General features: G+C 51.1%; 1 protein-coding gene across 1 annotated transcript in view; it reads left to right on the top strand.

Annotated features, from left to right (window-relative positions):
• The window catches only part of MDGA1 (MAM domain containing glycosylphosphatidylinositol anchor 1), a 139,278-nt gene that overhangs the window by 28,150 nt on the left and 96,760 nt on the right, over positions 1-14,368 (top strand). The window contains 10 exon segments of the mRNA XM_036248668.1: positions 2,104-2,278; positions 4,002-4,198; positions 5,009-5,087; positions 5,090-5,134; positions 5,387-5,656; positions 7,731-8,060; positions 11,067-11,072; positions 11,075-11,362; positions 12,143-12,424; positions 14,103-14,254. Coding sequence (XP_036104561.1) covers positions 2,104-2,278; positions 4,002-4,198; positions 5,009-5,087; positions 5,090-5,134; positions 5,387-5,656; positions 7,731-8,060; positions 11,067-11,072; positions 11,075-11,362; positions 12,143-12,424; positions 14,103-14,254 — 1,824 coding nt within the window.

The following is a 14,368-nucleotide window of genomic DNA, read 5'->3' as shown; positions in this document are numbered from 1 at the left end:
AGTCTCTAGACTCAAAATAATTGAACAATTCATATCTGAGGAAACGGATAATAGAACAATTTGAATAAAATAAATGTTTAAAATGTCTAAAGAGATAATGGAAGAAATATAATCCACAAGACAGGAGATTATAAAACCTGATCAGTTAGATATAAAAAAAAAAAGTAAATAGAAATCCTAGAAAACAAAATAAATTTTTGAAAAATTTGGCCTTAATACCACAGAGATAACTAAAGAGAAAATTAATGAATTAGATGCTGGATCTGAGGAAATCAGCCACAATGCAGACTGGAGAAAACAAAGAGATGGAGACATGAAAAGGAAGTTGGGAGACAGGAGGATAGAATGAGAAGCTACAACATAAACCTAGGTGTTCTAGTAGAGACTAGAGATAACAGAGAGAAAGCAATAATTAAAGAATTAAGGGCTGAGAATTTTGTAGACTTGAAGAAAGATGCCACAGACGGTTCTGTGGCCTTAACTCGCATCCCCTCCATGCATGCATTCATACTACTGGCCCTGAGGTCCAAGTAGTCCAAGTCCCTCCAAGGACCAGTTTCTTCAGCCTTCAAATGGATAAAGCAAATCATGTCCTAAGCAGTATGTAAACAAACCCCATCTAGGCAATTATGTTAAAACCACAAAAGTCAGGTACAAAAAGTAAAAATATTTTCATGGCCTTGTTCTTTCTCCAAAGCACCCTCTGGTCTAAGTAGGGATGACCTAAAACTGCCTTTGTCCTTCCCCAAGTTTTGTAAGCTCTAAGTCCATGAGGGTAAAGTTAGGAGTGTTGAGGCGATGAGAGTAGCAACATTATGGCCTGCAGTGGCTCCTCCCTGCATGAGAAGGTGCCCTTTCACCTATGACCTATGGCCTGACCTGTTCACCAGGATCAGGGCTTGCCCCATCTCAGTAACAAGCAGTACTTCTCAACTTTAAGATGGAAGCTTCCCTACCTCATCCTCCAATCCTTAGGATTTAGTAACCTGAAACTGATCAGTTTTCTTAAACCTCTGATACTTTGAATAGTAGCCTCAGTTTCTTGTGTGATCCTTGATAGTGTCCCCTAATCTGTGGCAAGGCTAATAATAATAGACATTTATTGAGTAACTCATATATAACAGGCCCCACACTTAGGTGCTTTACATACTTAGTTTCTAAACATCACAATGACCCTGCAAAGTGGGTGTTATGCTCCATAATAGTTATAGTTATCTATTGCTGCATAACAAATGCTCCAAAATTTAGGGGCTTAAAACAAAACACTGTCTCACGTGTGTGTGGGATAGGAATCCCGGGGTGGCTGAGCTGGCTGCTGCTGGCTCAGGGTCTCTCGCCAGTCATTTGAGGACTGTGGGGATGGAGGATCCCCTTCCAAGCCAACTTCCGTGTGGTTGACTGAAGCTTCCCTTCCTCCCCCGTGGACCTCTCCACAGGGTTGCTCATGACATGACATCTGGCTTTTCCCAGAGCGAGTGACCCGAGAAAGCAACTATGGTGGGGGGAATCACAGACTTTGATAACCTGATATTGGAAACATACATCACCCTGCCATGTTCTATTGGTCACACAGACCATCCCTGGTACAGAGTGGGAGGGGACTACAGAAAGGTTTGGATACCAGGAGGCAGGGACCATCCAGGGCCATCTTGGAGGTCGGCTACCACATAGACCTCTTGCATAGATGAGAAATCTGAAGCCGAGAGATGAGTAACCTTAGTTTTCCAGGCACTAAATATACATTAATTTAACCTTCTCAGTAACCCTAGGAGGGGGATTATATTCCATTTTATGGATGAGGAAAGGAAGTCAGGAAAGGTTGGGTAACTTGCCCACAACCACTGGCTCCTAACCACCGCTCATACTGCTTTCTTTAAAGCCTCATCCATCTGACCCCCGATTCCCCAGGCTCTTGGCTGAGGCGTCCTACCCTGCCTGCGCATTCCCACAAGTCTGTCTGGGTTAGTTTCCCAGGTCTGTGTATGCCCCACGTGAGCTTGTGAAAAATCATGGGGGTGGGAGGGGAGACGCACTGCAGGGTTCAGCCTGGAGGATACCCCACCCTCACTGCGGGGTCTGAATCTGCGCAGCCCTGCCTGCCAGGTGCGGTGGACCAAGACGGTGGGCAGCGCGTCAGAGAAGTTCCAGAAGACATCCGTGTTCAATGAGACGCTGCGCATCGAGCGCATGGCGCGCAAGCAGGGCGGCAGCTACTACTGCAAGGCGGAGAACAGCGTGGGCGTGCCCGCCATCAAGTCCATCCGCGTGGACGTGCAGTGTGAGTCGGCGCCCCTCCTGTCCCTCCTGGCCTTGCCCTGGACGTCACACGCCCCATCCCTCGTCCGTCCTGGCCCAGGGAGGCGCCCAGGGGCTCAGGCTGGGAAGGAGGAGTGCGAGTGGAGTGCCCTGGAGAACCGACACCTCCGGGGAGGACAGTAGAGGCTCTCCCTCTTCCATGCTGGAGAGGGAAATCCCTGCTGCATCTCCGACGTGTACTGCCCGAGGCCACTCACACATTCCCATCTGTAATCCCATATGAACCTCGCAACATCCCTGCAAAGTGAGCAGGGAGGGCAGAACAGGCTGGATCATACCCATTGCACAGATGAAGAAACTAAGGTACCGAGGGCTTAAGACTTGCTCACGGGCATAGGTGTCTTCATTACGGTCCAGTGCCCTTCCCACAGTACCTCATGCCTCTGCTTTTGTCCTGGGGCAGCTGTGAAACTTTCTTACCCCACCCAATGCAGGAGCAAGCACCCCTCAGTTCTTGCTGCTGCTTGAGAGGGAAGCCCCAGTTTCTGCCTGACCCCCATGGATATTCCCTTAACCCCAAGAGGCTGTCTCCCTGCTTGCCACCCACCTCTGCCTATCCTGGCTGACCCAGGTACCCAGCTCCTGTGGGGCCAGGCCCAAGGGCCTTATGCCATCTTAATGTCTACCATGTTTGCCATGAACCTACCCCTCATGCTCCCCTTTGGTGCCCAACAGAGTGGTGAGCAATGGAACCCCAGGCCCTTTCTTCTGTCCCCCATCAGCCACCCAGGGGCCTCCCAAACCCTGGGGCTGAGGGTCACTTCTCGAGTTATTGGTGCTGGAAGGGGCTGGCCGGCATGGCCTGGACTTCAGCAATGCCCACCTCTGCCCACGACCTTGGTGATGGTTTCTATCTAAGTGGGCTGTGGAAGGAGGACAGAATGTTGGGATGTCGGAACATCCTTTGTAGGATGTTTGAATGTGGAATGTCGGTGCCTTTGGTTCACAATCCTGGTTGCACATTAGAATCTCTACGGGAGCCTTTTAAAAAATACTCATGTCTGGGTCCTACTTTCAGAGATTCTGATGTAATTGATTGGGGGTGGGGCCCCGACATTGGGACTTTTTTTATTGAGGGTTAATTTACATCCAATAGAGTGCATTAATCTTACCTGTACAGTTTAATGAAGTCTTACATATGCATGTGTTAACACCATCCAGTTCAAGAGAATTTACCGGACCCTGGAAAGTTCCCTCATGCCCCCTCCCAGTCAGTAATCTTTTCAGAGGCAATCACTCTTTTGATTTCTGACACCATTAATGAGCTCTTCCAGACATCAATATTAAAAAGAAAATCTCCATGTGATTCTATTGTGCAAACAGGGGTGAGAACTGCCAATCTAGTCCGATTTACCAGTGAGGAAACAGGCAGAGAAGGGACTTAGGCAGGTCATACTACAAATTGATAGCTAGCCTGGGATTTGAACCAGGGTTTCCTGATTTCCAGTCTGCAGCTGCTTCCTCCATCCCATGATGGGAGGGTGAAGATAGACAATCCCCTATGCAGGCATCAAGTCCAGTTCCCTAATTCTAAAGGTCAAGCTTGCAGGGCTGGGAGAGCATCTGGCTTTCTGGAAGCATCCTTGAGGGTGGCTCAGCTTTCCCTGAGGCTGCTACCAGAAGCCCAAGCCCTCACCTCCTTGGGATCACCCAGTCTTGACTCCACTGGGGCTGTGCCCTTGCAGACCTGGACGAGCCGGTGCTGACGGTGCACCAGACAGTGAGTGATGTTCGAGGCAACTTCTACCAGGAGAAGACGGTGTTCCTGCGTTGTACTGTCAACTCCAACCCACCTGCCCGCTTCATCTGGAAGCGGGGCTCGGACACCCTGTCCCACAGCCAGGACAATGGAGTCGACATCTATGAGCCCCTCTACACCCAGGTCAGGACGGGCAGTAGCTGGCCTGGTCTCATCATGGCTCACTCTACACTCTTCCTCCTGTGCCCAACAAGGGAGGTGGGCAGGGGGCTGGGGCCTTACCATCTGGAGTTCCTGGGACTGCTCTGGCTAAAACAGTATGTTCCGATATCGGAAGCATGCATTCTGGTTGGACTTCAGACACCACGGGGCAGACAAAATTGATACAGAAAGCTCAGGGAACAGTGATGGGGAGGGAGAGTCCCCAGGGCAACATGTCCTTCTGGAACATTGCCAGTTAGGAAATGCACCCCCTAGAGTCAGGCAAGCCATCCCTGCCCGCTGCTGGCTGTCATAGTATTGAGAATCCATGGGCAGGCACTGCGGGAGTTGGGGCAGAGAGATCACTTCACTTCCCATAGGTCCCCTACAGTCCCAAATGGTGATGAAGCCATCCTACCAGGGAGGGCTTTCAAAGGTGGCTTTCCTAGGTGGCTGTCCGAGTGTCACAGGTGGCCATGCCTGTAGGGCCAGCTCCGTGTTTGTATGGGTTGCAAGACAGGGCAGGGCCCCCTCCTTACCACTCCATTTCCCAAAGCGGAGAAACAGAGGCCTGGCTCTGGCCAGTATGCACCAGGGCAGCCGTAGACCCAGAGAAACCCTGGGTTGGAGAGCATCCCCCCAGACTCAGGCTCCCTGGGGATAAATGGTGTGGAGGTTGGGAAAGATAGGAATTAGAACAGGAATTTACGTTAGCCTCTGTCTGGGTAAATATGTGAGGGACGCCTGGAGACCCAAGCAGACCCCTCACACCAGTGGTCCACTGCTGCCCAGGGGGAGACCAAGGTCCTGAAGCTGAAGAACCTTCGGCCCCAGGACTACGCCAGCTACACCTGCCAAGTGTCTGTGCGCAATGCATCCCCAACAAGGCCATCACTTTCCGGCTCACGAACACCACGGGTATAGGCACCTCCCCCCCATACCCTCGCCCACCTGAGCTGACTCCCCAATCCGGAGACAGTGTCCCAACCCACTCAGGACTCTAGGCAGTCACTGCTAGTGCCTCCTCCTCCCCTCTGCCCGCTCTCTGCCTTCTCCCCCTCTCTCTTCTCCACCATCCTTCCCCAACCCCATGGTTTTCCCAGATCCCCATATCCCCACATTCAGCCCTGCCTCACAGTCCCCTAAGTCCCCACCTCCTTGTCCTCTTAGCACCACCAGCCCTGAAGCTGTCTGTGAATGAAACTCTGGTGGTGAACCCTGGGGAGGATGTGACGGTGCAGTGTCTGCTGACAGGCGGTGATCCCCTCCCCCAACTGCAGTGGTCCCACGGGCCGGGCCCGCTGCCCCTGGGGGCTCTGGCCCAGGGTGGCACCCTCAGCATCCCTTCAGTTCAGGCCCTGGACTCTGGCTACTACAACTGCACAGCCACCAACAATGTGGGCAACCCCGCCAAGAAGACCGTCAACCTGCTGGTGCGATGTATGTGGCTCCCAAAGGGTGGGAGGGAACTCAGAGGTAGACAGGGTCCCTGTCCTCCAGGAACTAAGAATGAAATGGGAGAGGGTCCTGTCTGCTTCCTCTTGGTAGGTGATACAAGCTCAGGAGGTTATGTTCTAGGCACTTTTATTTTCCTGCAATTCAAGTGTCTGCCAGCAGATGGCAGGGTTAAAATTTGTGTAAAGTTTTATTTACAATTTACAATCTACATCTCCAAATATAACTTCAACAATCCAATAGGTAGGAAAGCCTGGTATTGAGTACCTACATTTTTTTTAGATTGGTAAATCGAGGTTGCAAAAAGCTAAATATAGACTTCCAGTCTTCAGGAGATATTTCTTAGCTTTCTTTTTGTACACAAAGTTAAAGTGAAAATAACACACATTTCCACATACCTCATGTGTATTCTTTTTTGTTGTTGTTATTGTTGTTAATCCTCACCTGAGGATATTTTTTCATTGATTTTCACAGAGAGAGTAGAAAGGAGGGAGGGAGAGAGACAAACATTGATGTGAGAGAGACACATTAATTGGTTGCCTCCCGCATGACCTCGACCAGGGCTGGAGATCAAACCCACAACCCAGGTACATGCCCTTGACTGGTAATCAGACCCAAGACCCTTCGGTCCACAGGTTGATGCTCCAACTGCTCAGCCAAACCAGTCATGGCTCATGTGTAAATCTTTACTAGCAAAGCATTTCAGTGAGTCTGAAGATAATTATTAAATGTAAATTGATAGAAAAAACTTGGGAGTATGATCTAAAGAAGTACAAACACTTTTCTTACTAAACCTCAGCCTCAGTAGTTAGCATTAGCTGCTTGATATGATCTTGATTTTCTGCTTTGAGGAGAAGACTTTAAATTCTTCTGCTTGTGTAGCTATTAGGTTATTACATACATATTTAAATATACAGTATGTTACCAGCTCTTTAGCATTTGAAAGTAAAGTATAGCTTCTGCGAAATTTGACTCAGAGTCTTCTGAAGAAAGGAACACATTTTGTTGTTGAACTTTCACTCACCAGTCTTCCTCTGACTCTCCTTACAAGAAGAAGCTAGTTCTCTATGATTTTTTACCTAATCAGAGCAAGAAAGAGAGTAGCAAGATTGTGGCTAGCTGATGACTATTTTTTCCCTTAATAGTACTTTTCCCATGGGAAGATTATTTCTCTCCACCTGTTTTTATTTAGCCTTTAAAACCCAAGTTGATGAGATCTCAGTTTACACCAGAAACTTATGGTCATTTCTTATGGTGACATAGAGCCTGCTTTGCCCAACCCAGTTCTGGTCCATGGCTGTCGTACCAGTGCCCTGTCCAACTAGCATCCAGTATTAAGAGTTCTAACTCTTAGATTATGTCAAACAATATTTAGATTTTTGAAAGAAGTTAGACCCTTTTCTTTCTAAACTCTGTTTTAATGTAAGTACATGTAAAATTATTGCATTGGGCTTTTATTATAAAAATAATGCAAACTTGCTGCCAAGAGTTAAATAGCACAAAAGGGTAAAATGTGCAAATTAAAATTTCCTCAATTCTCCTCAGTCTCACTGTCTAGATAGAACCAGTGTTACATTCTAGTGCATCCTTCCAAAATTTGTATTTTGTTCATTCAAGGTTTAAAACAAGAATACAAGTAAGGCAGTATAGTGGTTAAGAGCATAGGCTCTGAATTAAACTGTCTGAGCCTCAGTTCCCTCCTGTAGAATGGGGACACTGAGTGCCTTCCTCACAGATTGTGGGGTGAGTTAAATGAATGAACTGGTGTAAGGTGCTCGGAACAGTGTGTCTCACATAGTGTATGTTCAGTCAGCAGTGACGCTCATCGTTACTAAACCCACTTTTCTACAACGAGTTTTTTTGAACTCTTAAAAACACATCTAAACAAGCAGAACAATTTCCAAGCAAAATGATGGTTTCTTGTGGTGGTGGTGGTGGTGTAGCTCCCAACCTGCAGGAGGGCCACTTTGAGGGGAGGAGCTGGGTGTGGGTAGGGGTGGGACGTAGATCCTGGCTTTGGGCCAGTACCAGCCACCCTCCCCTCCCCATCGCCCTGCAGCCATGAAGAATGCCACGTTCCAGATCACCCCAGACGTGATCAAAGAAAGCGAGAATATACAGCTGGGCCAGGACCTGAAGCTGTCATGCCATGTGGATGCGGTGCCCCAGGAGAAGGTGACCTACCAGTGGTTCAAGAATGGCAAGCCAGCACGCATGTCCAAGAGGCTGCTAGTGACCCGAAACGACCCTGAGCTGCCTGCTGTCACAAGCAGCCTAGAGCTCATTGACCTCAACTTCAGCGACTACGGCACCTACCTGTGCGTGGCTTCCTTCCCAGGAGCACCTGTACCTGACCTGAGCGTCGAGGTCAACATCTCCTCTGAGACAGGTGAGCAGCTGGAGGGGCAGCAGGGAGGTGGGAGGGAGCTGGAGAGGCCCAAGGAGGGGAGGTGGGGCAGCAGCTTGGGGAAGGGAGTTCCCAGTGGAGAAACTTCATTAGTTCATGCCACACACATTTATTAAGCACCTGTTACATACCAGGCACTGTGCTAGGTGCTGGAGTAGAGTGGCGGGCAAAATAGACTATGCCTTCATTGGACTAAGTAGGAAGGCAAACATTTTTAGATAGTCTCATAAATATGTCACTGCAAACTGCGATACATGAGAATCAGGAAAGAATTTTCTAAGGTAGACTTCAATCTGACATCTGAGGAGGGGCAGGGTTTTACTAGACAAAGGAGAGCAAGGTAGGATGGAACAGGAAGGGAAGCCAAGGAGCCAGCGTGTGAAAAGGCACTGAGGCAGGGAAGTGTGTGGGCCATTTGTAGAACTGCAGGAGGAGAGTGTGGCTGGGAGAATGGAGTGAGATGAGGGTGGAGAGGTCACTAGAGGCCACATTACGCAGGGGAATTGAGTCTCTGTTCCAATGATAATAAATAACAATAATGAAATAATAATGGTTAACATTTATTGAGTATTTACTATATATTCTGATGATTTTGTATTTATCTCATTCAAGTTCATGATTTACCTTATGGGGTAAATTATCTTCAATTTTTAGAGATGAAGAAACAGGCTCAGAGAGTTTAAAAAACTTACCTGAGGTAACACAACAGTAAGTGGTGGAGCTGGGATTTGAACTCAGGCAGCCTGCCTTCAGAGTCTGACCCCAGCCACCCCTGAAGGGTTTATATTTGAAGATGACAGGAATTTGGAGGGGATGACTTTGGAGAGGGTCTCGAAAATCTCATCTCCAGTCCCCAGCACATTGTACTGAGGAGCTGGCTGACTTGGGCTAAGCCTCTTTAACTCTCTGGGTCTTGGTTTTTCCTCTGTGATACATTGAACCAGATGGCATTGGTGGCCCCTTCCATCCTGACATCTGCACAGGGAGAAGCCAGGTGAAGCTAGAGAGGTCAGGAAAGGCTTCCGGAAGGAGACTGTCCTGAACTGGGCTTTATGAATGGCCAAATCTTCACAGATTTCACAGATTTATTTCACCAATTGCTGTGTGCCAGGCCCTGGGTGAGGAGCTGGGGACCCAGATACGAATGCCAACCCTGTTCTCAGAGCCCACTGCCCAGCCTGGGAGATACACCTGATGGGATAAAGCAGGAATTGGAAGGGCAAACCTTAGGAGCTAAAGGCAGGATCTGCAGAGCATCTTGAGGCTGCCAGGGCATGCCAGGAAGGCTTCACAGAGGAGCTGTTCTCCATGTGAGCACTTGCCAGGTGAGGGGACAAGCCAGAGAGAAGGGATGAGGCACCCCTAAGTGTACTAGGCTTGGCTTGTCCAGGGAGTATATTCCTGACAAGTGGATCCCACAGCTGTGACTCAGGATGGAGAGGGAAAATGAGGCTGGGGTGCAGAGGCCAGAGCACAGGGGCCTCCTTTGCAGAGCCAAGGAGTTTGAGCTTTAACCTGAGGACTTCAAATGGGGGAGACATTAGCCTGAGGGGGTAAAGGAGGGTTGGAAGCTGTGATGTTTTAGGAACAGGGAAATCAATGGGACACAGCCATTTTCTCCATTTGGTTCATAATCCTAATGCTTAAGGCATGGAAGCTTTCTAAGGGCCTGTGGAAATGGTTTAGACCTGGAAAAATAAATAAATTGGCACCAAAATACAAAGAGAAAACTGCAAAATTAAAGCCAATAAGTGTATAAATGTATATAAAGTATAAATTATGCTAACTAAATAACTGGACCTCAACATGCCTTGTAGAATTATTTGAAATTTATCTTTAATGTAGGGCATTTTAATGTGTTTGATGTGATGTGGGATAGGACCCATGAAACTCTTTTTAAAAAAATATATTGTTTAATCCTCACCCAAGGATATTTTCCATTGATTTTTAGATACAGTGGGAGGGAGGCAGGGAGGGAGAGAGAGAGAGAAACATCAATTTGAGAGAGAGAGACATGGATTGGCTGCCTCCTGCACAGGGGCTAAGGATAGAACCTACAACTGAGGTATGTGCTCTAGACTGGGGATTGAACCCGTGACCCTCTAACCACTGAGCCAAACTGGCCAGGGCAGGACCCATGGAACTCTTTAAAAGACCCTCCATTTGGACATTGTGTTGGATTAGTTTTGGCTGTGAATAACAGAAAAACCCTAAATAAAAGTGCCTTGAATAAGTTAGCTGTGTATTTCCTCTTCATGCAAAAGTGAGCAGTCCAGGCTGGAATAGCGGCTCTGTTCCACCAAGTCCTCAGGGCCCCACACTCCATCATGTCTTGCTGTTCCATTATCCTTAGCACGTGCCACCTCCTCCACAGCGGCAGTTCCTGCTGCAGTCATCAACCTGCATTCCAGCCTGCAGGAAGGAGGAAAAGAGCAGTGTGACTTCTCCCTTTATAGACACTGGTTTTCTGTCAAATCCCACTGGCCAGAATTTAGTCACATGGTAGCCATAAGGCAAGCTGGGAGATACAGTCTTTATTCTGGCCACATGTCATTTTATTTTATTTTATTTTTTTACTTTGGATAAAAGGGTAAGGATATTGGGGATACAGACTAGCCTTCTGTGCTAACACTCCAGAAAGAGATGGTGGCTTTAACTAGGGCAAGACCAGTGGGCAGGAAAAAGGAAATTGAGAGAAGATATTACTAGAGCTGTTTAAAAGGTGGAACCCCCCAGAAGTAGTAATGTTGAGGTAAGGAAAAAGACGGAATAGGCTAGGACGAGTTAGCTCTTTCTCTGAGTTGGGAGAGCCTGCGGTAGAGACCCAGGAGGTGGAGAGGATGGGGGAGGTGGATTCTGCTTGGAGATACTGAGATCTGTGGGAAGTCTGGGATGGGGAAGGGAGGGTCGCACCTAGGGAGAGGGAATCAGAAGCCCCAGAGCGGAGGCCAGGGGGGACCTCTCACCTGCTCCCACCCCCTCCCCCAGTGCCACCGCCATCAGCGTGCCCAAGGGCAAGGCCGTGGTGACCGTGCGCGAAGGCTCGCCCGCTGAGCTGCAGTGCGAGGTGCGGGGCAAGCCGCGGCCGCCTGTGCTCAGGTCCCGCGTGGACAAGGAGGCTGCTCTGTTGCCCTCGGGGCTGCCTTTGGAGGAGACGCCGGATGGGAAGCTGCGGCTGGAGCGCGTGAGCCGCGACATGAGTGGGACCTACCGCTGCCAGACGGCTCGCTATAATGGCTTCAACGTGCGCTCCCGCGAGGCCCAGGTGCAGCTGAACGTGCAGTGTGAGTCCCCCTGCCCCACCTGGACGACCTCCCTGTTTTCTCCAGGCCTGCCCGCTCTTTACCCCTTCACCCACCCCAATCCAACCAAACTCCACCTACTGCTGATACTCCTAAATCCTCGATACCTTGACACATGGGAAACCAAGTTACTGAGAGGTTAAGTAACTTGAGTGCGTTCTCACAGCTAAGAGGTGGGGCTGGGGTTTGAACCTAAGTAATCTATCTCCAGGGATCGGGCTCTAAATCCCGACGTTATGCTGCTTTTCTTTTCTTTCTTTTTTTTTATCCTCACCCGAGGGCATTTTTTTTTTTTTTTGATACTTTGTTCAGATAGAGTGGGAGGGAGAGAGAGAGAGAAACATGACGTGAAAGGGACACATGGAGTGGTTGCCACCCACATGACCCAACCAGGGCCGGTACAAACTGCAACCGAGGCAGTGCCCTTAGCGAGAAGGAACCCAGGTCTCTCCAGACCGCAGTCCAAGGAGGCCATGCCAACCGCTGAGCCAAACGGGCCAGGGCTGCTGCTTTTCATCACACGGGGCGCGAAGGGGCCATCTGAGGCTTGACTAGATCCCCAGCCTGGGACGCGAGGCTGGAAGGAACAGCCAGGAGGGAGTAGGCATGTGCAGGTCGGGGAGATATGAGCGTGGTTATGGCACGAGTGTGTGGCGAATGTGTATCCGCCTTGAGACCTTTCCAGGCTGGGGGCACGGGAGTAGGGGCCGCTCCGCAGACCCACCTCGGCCACGCTGACCGCCGCCCCGCCTCCGCCCCCAGTCCCACCCGAGGTGGAGCCCAGCTCCCAGGATGTGCGCCAGGCTCTGGGCCGGCCCGTGCTCCTGAGCTGCTGGATCCTCCGAGGCAGCCCCCAGCGCATCGCCTCGGCCGTATGGCGCTTCAAAGGGCAGCTGCTGCCTCCGCCGCCCGCCGTCCCCGTCGCCGCCGAGGCCTCCGACCACTCCGAGCTTCGCCTCGACGCTGTCACTCGCGACAGCAGCGGCAGCTACGAGTGCAGCGTCTCCAACGACGTCTCCGCTGTCTGCCTTTTCCAGGTCTCCGGTGAGCGTCCCGTAGGTCCCACCCCAGCATCCAAGCCCACCTGGGCCCAGGCTTCGCCCCAACTCCAACCCTGCCCACCCCTGACTGAGCGCCGCAGCATTCCTGCCCGCCCACACCAAGTTTAGGCCCCTGCTTTTCCCAGATCCGCCCATGCCAGGCCTAGATCCGGCCCATCTCACCCCAGTCCAACCATGAGCTCCTCTTACAGCCCTGCCCGCTCCACATGGCCCAACCAATCCAGGCCTAGGCCTTCCCCTTTCAAGGCCCGGCACCTGCTGTAAGCCCTGCCTGTTGCAGCTCTGCTCCTTGGTGGACACTGACAGCCCCACCTCTTTCAGGCCTTTCCTTGACCACGCCCATGCTTCGCCCCTCTAGGCCTCCGGCTCCAGGTCTGGGCTCTTTCCCCTAAAAGGTGCCCTGGCCGGTTTGGCTCAGCGGTTAGAGCGTCAGCCTGCGGTCCAGAGAGACCCTGATTCGGTTCCCACTAAGGGCATGTACGGCGGTTTGTTCCCGGACCTTGGGCCTGCAAGAGGCAGCCACTCCATGTGTCCCTTTTAGGACGGTCCCTCCAGCCCCGCCCACACCCGGTTTAGATCCACCCACTCAAGGCTCTAAGTCCGCACAACTGAGGAGTCTCCTCAAGTTTCAAGCCCCACTTCCTTTGTCCTTGGTCCGGGAGACTAGGGATGGGGAACCTGCTCTTTTTTGGACTGCAGGCCCAATTTGAGGGGCCTGAGCTGTAACTTAAGGGAGAGAAGTCGCCCCTCAACAGTGTCTGTAGAACCACATGGGTGCTGGGCTGACCTGCACACATTTCCTGAGCTATCACACTAGACTCCAGAGTTTCAGGCCCCTAAGTGTGCAGAAATCTCTCTTAGCTCCATCTTCTCATCGTCCTAATTGGGTGGGCTGATGGGACTGCAGACTGGAGTGAGTGGGTCAGAGAGCAGTGGAGGTGGTGGTGAGGGGCGTGGAGAACCAAGAGGGACTGACAGGGTTGCCCAACCTGTCTCTCTTCCTCCACTGGGGAGAGCCGGTTCCCTGTCAGAGCTGTTGGCAGTGCCCCTAGAAGAACCCCAGGCATGCCTGTCCCCCATTCCACTACACTCCCAGCTCTTCCAACAGCCCCAGACTGACTGGGTTCCCCTTTAGCTCTTGTTTGGATCCCCTCTCTCGAGGACAGGGGCCTAGCACCACAGGTCACTGGCCACCTCCCCAGCCCTGCCGCCAGAGGCCCCTGTGACATTTCCCACCTCCTCCCCCTCTCCCCTGTTCTCCCACACTTTCCCTGTTTCCCCACCGTTTTGCCTCTATCTCTCCTATGTTTTCTTTTCCTTCTACCTTTTCCTTGGCCCTTCTCTTCCTGTCTTCCCTCCAATCCTCTTTCGTGTGTCTTCTCCAATATCGCTGCTGTCTTTACCTTGGGCCTTTCCACTCCCTTCTCACCACCACCACCTCTTGGAATTCTCAATCTCCCTTTCTCCATCTCCCACCTTCCCTGCTACCCCACCCTCACTCTCCCCAAAACCCTCTCCCCATCTCCTCTCCTCACAATATTCCCTTCTGTCTCCCCCATCTCATCTCTGTTCCACTCTGTCCTCTCTGTCTCCCTCTCCCATCCTTCTCTCTCCCCATCCCCCACCCTTCATGTCCCCATGCCCCCTCCCCACCCTCTTAGCCAAAGCCTACAGCCCGGAGTTTTACTTCGACACCCCCAACCCCACCCGCAGCCACAAGCTGTCCAAGAACTACTCCTACGTGCTGCAGTGGACGCAGAGGGAACCTGGTGCTGTTGACCCCGTGCTCAACTACAGACTCAGTGTCCGTCAGGTGGGCCAAGGGGGAAAGGGGCCCCAGTGTCAGCTGACCCCGAGGTGCTCATGGAGGCAGGGAAAGGGGTTGGAGATGGGGCTGGGACACACTGACCCTTCTTATGGACAACTC

The sequence above is a fragment of the Molossus molossus genome, unplaced genomic scaffold (assembly GCF_014108415.1).
Source record: "Molossus molossus isolate mMolMol1 unplaced genomic scaffold, mMolMol1.p scaffold_m16_p_8, whole genome shotgun sequence".
NCBI classification, from domain to species: Eukaryota; Metazoa; Chordata; class Mammalia; order Chiroptera; family Molossidae; genus Molossus; species Molossus molossus.
Note: the sequence above shows the minus strand (reverse complement) of the source record. Positions and strands in the feature narration are given on the sequence as shown.